Consider the following 8,306-nt stretch of genomic DNA (forward strand, 5'->3'; position numbering starts at 1 on the left):
TGGCCTGGCCCGTTGGCCTGGCCCGTTGGCCTGGCCCGTTGGCCTGGCCCGGTGGCCTGGCCCGGTCAGTGCCTGCTGAGGGACTATGTTTGACTTAACTCAGACTTGGTGATTTGCATTAATCGGGTGCTGGTGGCCTGCCTGGGATGATATCAAATTCCCGGCCTGCATTATTGTCCCAGTACGCCCCTGCATATCAGCAACAATCATCTTCTTGTGGCTCATTCCTTGGCACAGGACGTCTGCTGAGAGTTTGTCAAAGTAACCAGTCAACATCCAGTACCTGTGGCGTCTTTCCTGATAATACTGAAACAACTGTATATAACTAGTATCCTGAAATAACACTGGCAGATGTTTTCTTTGTTACTCTCCAGACCTGGTGATTGAATTAGGGAAAACAGTTCACTACATCAGGTTGGGAAGAAAACAGTGAAGATGTTTGTGGACACATCTTTGGTTAACGAAGTAAGATGATTCACAAAAATAGTCAGAATCCTGACATATGACACTACATGGTATAATAGTAGTATAGTACTAGTCATAGCAGCAGGAGTAGAAGTAGTATAAAAGTAGTGCAGCAAGATTAGTAGTAAGCATAGTAGTAGTAGTAGTAGTGGTAGTAGTAGTAGTAGTAGTAGTAGTAGTAGTAGTAGTAGTAGTAGTAGTAGTAGTAGTAGTAGTAGTAGTGGTAGTAGCAGTAGTAGTAGTAGTAGTAGTAGTAGTAGTAGTAGTAGTAGTAGTAGTAGTAGTGGTAGTAGTAGTGGTAGTAGTAGTAGCAGGAGGCAGAGGAGGAGGACTTCTTAGGCTGTTAAGGATCAACACGATGGTGATGATGGGAAAACAAAACCTTTCCACAAACTGTTGTTATATTAAATCAAACAGTCATTACAGAAAATGTCAAAAGGAAAAGTAAGAGGAAAAGAATGACCGGCAGTTCTATTACGTAAATCCAGAAAAAAGTAGGAGCAATGCCAGAAGAAACTGGAGTAAAGAAACAGTCCTATCACAACTCAGATTTGTGTATAAAAGTTATAAAATGCTTGGTCACCATGAAAACCCAATGCACAACCTATTGTTTATCATGCTGAATGTAAAACCTCTTTCTTTAGAAAGAGGAGGTCTGGAGGAGGGGGGTGTGGGAGAAGAACCTGAGGATGATCGAGCTGCACAACCTGGAGCACTCCATGGGCAAACACACCTACCGCCTGGGGATGAACCACTTTGGAGACATGGTGAGTCTACAGACCTGGGTCATAACAAAGACCAAGAAGCTAAACTTACTGATGAAGTGGCACATCAGTCAAAATGTGACAAACTGTCAGAGCACAGCTGAGTTCAGTTAGGGTGAAATGAGACAGGCTGACCGTAAACAACTGAGTGCTCCTTCCACAGACCAACGAGGAGTTCAGACAGATCATGACCTGCTACAGACCTCGTGAAGACAGAAACGCTTCCCTGTTCATGAAGCCTAATTTCCTGAAGGCCCCTCCCAGTGTGGACTGGAGAACAAAATACTACGTTACACCTGTTAAATACCAGGTACCAACACGTTTCTTTTTCATTTATTGTGTGTTTTATGTGTCTTTAGCAGCTACAAACTAAATCGAAACACTTCAAATAATGTTTTTAAGTGTTGACTATTGGTAACTGCAGTAGTTCCTCCCTCACTGCTGTTTGTTCAAAGATCCATTTGTCCAACGTGTTCGGCAGTACAGTAGTCCCGCTTTACTTTGCGGCTCGTTTTTCGTGGACTCGCTCTATCGCAATTTTTCAAAATAAGATTGGACATAACACATTTGGCTAATTGATGGATGAGCTGCACGATCGGCATGGACTTTTTATTTACAATGGATTATTTTAAATTATTTAACACGTGCTGCACTGTGTGCAGCCCACACTGCAGGAGAAACTTCCTGTAGCTCCTCCTTCCTCCTCTGTGATCTCCTTCTGTAGAGGAGAAGTGGGCGTGGCCAAGAGCGCAGAGTGCAGTGGCTGAGAGTTGAGTTCATGACATGCTGTGCTCTTTTAGAGCGATTAGAGTTTAGAAACATGGTTTAAAATATTGCAAGAGTGTGGGGAGGGTTTAAAACACCTTAATATATTATTTATATTATTATTATATTATAGTATTTATATATATATACTACTAGACCTACTTCGTGGTTTTCACTTATCGTGGGCCTTCAGGGTACGGATCCCCTGCGATAAACAAGGGACTACTGTAATTGTTTATTTCATGCCTAAAAGAAAGGTCATGTGGCACCATGATTGTGTGTGAGGGAGTAGGCGGGGCTTAAATCCCTAAGCTCCAAAAAGATCTGTTGGCTTCCATAAACATGCTGGCTTCAACCCTCATCAAAGAGAGAAGGTGGAAAACTTAATTCAGTACCATTTTTTGTGGGACTTTGGGTAATGTCCTTTAGAGGGGTGGTACTGTCAGGATCTCAGGTATTTTATTGTTTTTTATAGTTTGTGTTATGAATTAATGTGTTTAATTCAACCTTTGGCTGATCAAATCCTGGCCGGGACCTTTCTGTGTTGAGTTTGCATGTTCTCTCCGTGCTACGTGGGTTTTCTCCAGGTACTCCAGTTTCCTCCCACAGACCAAAAACATGCATGTTAGACTGACTGGTAACTCTAAATTGTCCCTAGGTGAGAGAGAGAGAGAGTGAATGGTTGTTTGATATGAGCTCCATTGACCCCCATGACCTGATAAGGAAAAAGTGGGTAAAGGTTGGATGGATGGATGTTCTCTGTTTTTGTTAGTCGTTTCTTTCCTTGAAATTATTTATTGCTTTCCCTCAGCACCCTTGCATTTCTTCAGTTGATCATTCACGTCTTCTCTTTTAGTCTCAGATGTTTTTTTCTCCACTTTGTTTTAGGGTTCCTGTGGTTCCTGTTGGGCTTTCAGCGCCACTGGAGCTATGGAGGGCCAGCTGTTCAAAAAGACCGGGAAGCTGGTGCCACTGAGCGAACAGAACCTGATGGACTGTTCAGGACCTGAGGGCAATTATGGCTGTTATGGTGGCTGGATGAATAATGCCTTCAAGTATGTTATGAACAATGGGGGTCTGGACTCTGAAGCATACTATCCATACGTGGGAACAGTACGTAATGCTGGAGTAAAAAAAAAATCTACTTACAAAGCTTTAAACCCTTATCAATAAAGTTATTGATACAAAAGCTGTTCCAGAGGTCAATTAATTAATTAATTAATTTATTTTTGTACTTTCTTCTGTTTGACGTCCAGGTCCAGCCGTGCCGCTACAGCCCAATGTACAACGCTATCCAGGTCAACGGGATAGTGAACATCCTCAGCGGTAACGAGTCAGAACTGATGAATGCTGTGGCCACAGTGGGACCAATTTCTGTTGCTTTTGATGCTAGTCATGACTCGTTCCGTTTTTACAGCAGTGGTAGGTTTATTTTTTTATTTCATTTTCATTCATTCAACCTTCATTTATTCAGGTTAGTCTCGTTGAGTCACGAGGACTCGTTTTCAAGAGAGACCTGTTCTAGACAAACCATGAAGGTACAGACAACAATAAACAGCCATAAAATGCATATGAAATAAAGTAAATTCAAATAGTGTTATAAAACAAAATAAAATTGCTACATTATAAAACAAGGTAAAATTCTAAAAACAAGAACATGTTTGCGTTGATTTTTCCATTGAACATAACAACTGTTTAAAATCCCTTAGAGAAGTTGAAGTGGGCAGCTTCAAGTTTTTTGCACGGTGATGCAGGAAACAGGAGCAGAGTAATAAAAGGCCTTTTTGTCAAGTTCAGTCCGCACTGAGGGGACACTGCAGGTAATGATGGCCTGAGAGCGCACGCTGTAACTGCACTGACGACGTAAAATGTAAGAGGAGATATAAGAAGGTTACAGAACAAGAAGTGATTTACCAATGAAAATGAACGCGTGTGAGAGCCTACATACGATGACCAACTGACCGAAGAGTACAGGGTGCAGTGACGGGTGCAGTAGTAAAAACCAGTCATGAATGTTAGCGCACCATAGCAGCCAGCACCCACCATCTGCAAGATGCTGGCAGAAGCATTTGTAAATAATGTCACCGCGGTCAATGGCCGGTATAGTAGCAGCTACAAGGCGTTTTCTGGCATTCAGAGTTAAGCAAGATCTATTTCTGAAAAAGAAACCCAGTTTTAATTTCAACTTATCAAGTTTTGGACACGAGGCTTAAAAGAGAGACGTGCATCGACCAAGATTCCCAAGTGTTTGTAAGAATCCAAAACTCAATAGGAACACCATTCGTAGATGAGATAGGAGGAAGGACCGCTGGGACCAACTTCCTGTTTGAAAACAACATTCCTTTGGCTTTATCAGCATTTAGCACCAGTTTGAGATGGAACAAATCCGACTGAATGACATCAACAGCAAACTGGAAATGCTGGAAAACCTTGACAACTGTTTTAGCTCGACAACTGTATCGTTGGCATAGAAATGCAAGGATGCAAGTTTGAACACCAGAACTCTGACATCTTACCGTGGTGCCTTCAGAAAACTTTTCGTGGGGCCCATTGAAAATCTTGGGGTGACACAAAAGGCCAGAACAGAATTTCAGAAATTCTATGATGCTGCTGTGAAACTATGATTTGAAAACTTTGTTAACACGAGAAGTGGGGAGTTGCGAGTTGACGTGGCTCGGTTTGTTATTTTCCAGGCAAAATGTTTGATGATGTGATGTGCAGAGACCAGAACAACGAACATCTGGAGTTCAACAATAGTCCAGTTTTAATCTGTTATGTAGCTTTCCATAAACATGAAATGTCACAAATTGTCCTTACATTAGGCTTTTTGTGTCATGATCATTATATTTTAGTACCCAGAGTAGTCTGGACTGAAGGAGAGAGACGGACACGTTCAAGTAAAGGTAAGTGATTTTAAGGGTTTCGGTAGGATCTGGACGGGAAGTGAAGGCAGGTAAATATCTTTAGGAGGAGCAGTACTTTGTATGGTATCCAAAGTGAATTTCTTGATTTCTTCTGTTTGGCAGGCCTGGAGAGGAGAATGAAGGATCCCAGGTGGATGGCACTTGGTGAGAAGGGTGAGCAGAATGAGCTGTAGAGTGTCAGGACAGAACTCAGAGACTCAGAGAGGTTTGAAGGTTGACAGCGAGGAGACCGGTGAGGTCCAGGAGGGGGTTCCACAGAGGGCTTCTGCTTTGCAGGCACAAGGAGACTGGATGTCCATGAGTTGGAACCACAGAGCCAGGACTAGGAGGCACAAGGAAGTTTCTCTTAGTGATGAAATGATACTGAGGCTTCGGACCTCGTGTCTCTCTTCATGAAGCAGAGTGATTCATCGTGCTTGTAGCAAAACACCACCGTCACGTGACAAACGACGTCGGACGTCATGGATGCTTCATTTCACTCTTCAATGGCTCCGAAAGATTCAACGTATTCTGCGTCAATCACAGCTTTACAGATTTCAGTGGTTTGGTGCAACACAAGCTATTTAAGATGCAACATTATTTTAAAAAGTTGGAGATAGAATTTTATAAAGTGAATTTAATATAGTTTGGCGATTTTCAATAAACGGTATTCAAAAAATTTGGTATAAATTTGATCCTAGAGCATCCAGTGATCTATAGTTTATGTTTCAATTGCTGAATAGTGTTTCCTTTTTTAAATGGGTTACAAAATTACATTCTTCATTGGTGTTCGCTCTGTAGACAGTAAGTGTCTTTCTGCAATAACTCTTTAACAAAGAACTTTGTTGTACATCTATGAGCTTTGTTGCTCTCTGTCTGTGCATCGGAGCTCCTGTTTTTACACATCTTCTGAAACGAAAACTACCGTTATGGATCTGACAACTGTCCTTTTGACGCAAATGACAAAATCTTTTCAGCAAAGCAACAGGGTCCTGGAGAACCCTCAGGTCTGCCCGGTCGACATGTGTGTAGCTGGATATGTCTCTGGGGGAAGTGGAAAATGATGTGTGTATCTCTGCTGTGGATCGAGGACGCAGAAATTGCATATTGGATTTATGATAACAGCTTTCTGTTTTTGGAATTGTCTGGGTCCTGGTTTATCAACATACAAAGAAGACGGCCGCAGCTAATTTGGACCTCGTCAGGCTGCCAGCTTGTGAAGGTTTGGTTCGTGCTTTGAGGACTCAAAATCAGCTGATTTACGAGCTAAACCGTAAGATGGAAGTGATTTGAATCGCAGGCCACCTGCGGCTTTGGGACTCGCCAGCATGTTGGAACGACCATGGAGGAGACTCGTGAGCACGGACCAGTAGAATACACTCTAATCTGGCCATTTTGGATCTTGGAAATACCAGTATGACTCAAGGCTGACAAGAAAAATAGTCTGCCTGTAAAAATCAACAATTGTGGCTTATTTGAATCTGACTCCCCGGTTGGCCTCGAACTCAGGCTGAGTTATCAAACTTCTCCTGGGAAATGTGTAAACTAAGGAAAAGCTTTGTCTATCACAACACTAGCCCATCTTTCGGACGACTGCATTCACGGACATATCCTCATTGTATCTCAGTGCAATTATAATAAAGTTTATTCTGATTCTGATTCTGAGGTGGCTAAATAACTTTCTTTTAATTAAACTTTTTAATGGAAAATGAGATGTTATCATCATTTTGTACAAATGATAAATTGACCCATCTCCTAAACTTTATTTGCTGACACAGGTTTGAAAGAGTCACTTGTGCTCGTGAGGTTGTTGAGGCTCCTGATGTCCACTACATGTCTCCATCACTGAAGCCTTGAAGCTTTTTGGCACAACTGGAAAAGCCTCAGTGCTTCATGAGGCTTCACGTGTCCGTCACTAGTTTCTTGTTTCTTAGATAAGGGCTGCAGGGCTGCAACTTATAATGTTCCAGCGGAGAAGAACTGATCTGAACGTCCTTCAGTACACCAGAAGCTCCTCAGCCAAGACGTTTGTCCCACTCAGTGGTTTCAGACCTGTTCTTGTTTATAGATTTTGTTCAGCTCTGCTCTCTTTTAACCATGAAGATCATTTCCTGACCTGTTTGTGCCCAACTAAACATGATTCTTTGTTTCAGGTATTTACTATGAGCCAAGCTGTGTCACGAGGCCGACACACGCTGGGCTGGCTGTGGGCTACGTCTCTTTACCACCAGTTAACTACTGGATCGTCAAGAACAGGCCAGTCCAAATCCTGACTTGTTAGAACTTGAAAAGAAAGAAACATCTCAACTTCTATTTCAAATTTTAAATATTTCATGCTTTTTTCATCTACGTGTGTAAAATTTGTTAGACAAACAAATCTAAAAGCTTCATATGCTCAGCAACCTTTACAGTTTATTTGATTTTGTTTTTCTTGGTCTTGTTGTTTTTAGATTTTAGCTCCAGACAACATGAACAAGCAGATAAAATTGACTTTTCTTGAGATTACAGAACCAGCTTTATTGATTCTGACTGTTTGTCTCGTTGCAGCTGGGGGACCAGCTGGGGGGAAGAAGGCTACATCCGCATGTCCAAAGACCGAGGCAACAACTGTGGCATCGCATCGTATCCCAGTTATCCTCTGGTCTGAGTGCAGCTCCACACTGAAGCACAACAAGGATATTCTGTAGTAATCTGGCTCTAGATATGGAGCACAGACAAAGTTTAACATATACTTAACAAAATTATACAGTTCTATATGATGAGAAACAAGTTCAGTCTGAAGCCGCTGTTTGCCTTCGGTTTGGTTTACGCCTCAACACGTCATTTAAATCTGGAGAAAAACACGGTGTGTGAAATCAGACCAGCTCTGTGCTTTTAAATGTTTGCTTTGCTTTCACTGGATGAATTAAAGTTTCAATGGATGATTTAAAGTTTCAATGGATGATTTAAAGTTTCAATGGATGATTTAAAGTTTCAATGGATGAATTAAAGTTTCAATGGATGAATTAAAGTGGCGAACCAACAGCTGTATGTTCAGACTCATGCTTCTTACTGAACAATGCTTGTTTTCACAGATGTACCTCTTCAACCTCAGTGCAGCCAGACACAAACAAACAAACAAAAACAAACAAACAAAAAAGCTGCATTTCTAACATCCTTCTACAAATATACCCACTGTCCCTCCTCTGGACATGTCCAAACCACTGTCCCTCCTCTGGACATGTCCAAACCACTGTCCCTCCTCTGGACATGTCCAAACCATCTCAGTGTGTCCTCTCTAACTTTATCTCCCAGTTGTTCAACCTGTGCTGTACCTCTGATGATCTCATTCCTGATCTTCTCCATCCTTGTCTCTCCTAAGAAGAACCTCAACATCTTCATTTCTGCCACTTCCAGTTCTGTCTCCTGT

General features: G+C 41.9%; 1 protein-coding gene across 1 annotated transcript in view; it reads left to right on the forward strand.

The window, feature by feature from the left end:
- Window positions 1–7,544, forward strand: part of LOC119413788 (procathepsin L-like) — an 8,292-nt gene extending 748 nt beyond the window's left edge. Inside the window, exons 2-7 of the mRNA XM_037680849.1 lie at window positions 1,110–1,232; window positions 1,393–1,539; window positions 2,883–3,122; window positions 3,257–3,416; window positions 7,051–7,153; window positions 7,445–7,544. Of these exons, the coding sequence (XP_037536777.1) occupies window positions 1,110–1,232; window positions 1,393–1,539; window positions 2,883–3,122; window positions 3,257–3,416; window positions 7,051–7,153; window positions 7,445–7,544 (873 nt within the window). The remainder of the gene's footprint in view (window positions 1–1,109; window positions 1,233–1,392; window positions 1,540–2,882; window positions 3,123–3,256; window positions 3,417–7,050; window positions 7,154–7,444) is intronic.
- Window positions 7,545–8,306: the final 762 nt, after the last annotated feature.

The sequence above is a fragment of the Nematolebias whitei genome, chromosome 8, assembly GCF_014905685.2.
Source record: "Nematolebias whitei isolate Nwh7 chromosome 8, NemWhi1, whole genome shotgun sequence".
Lineage (NCBI taxonomy): Eukaryota > Metazoa > Chordata > Actinopteri > Cyprinodontiformes > Rivulidae > Nematolebias > Nematolebias whitei.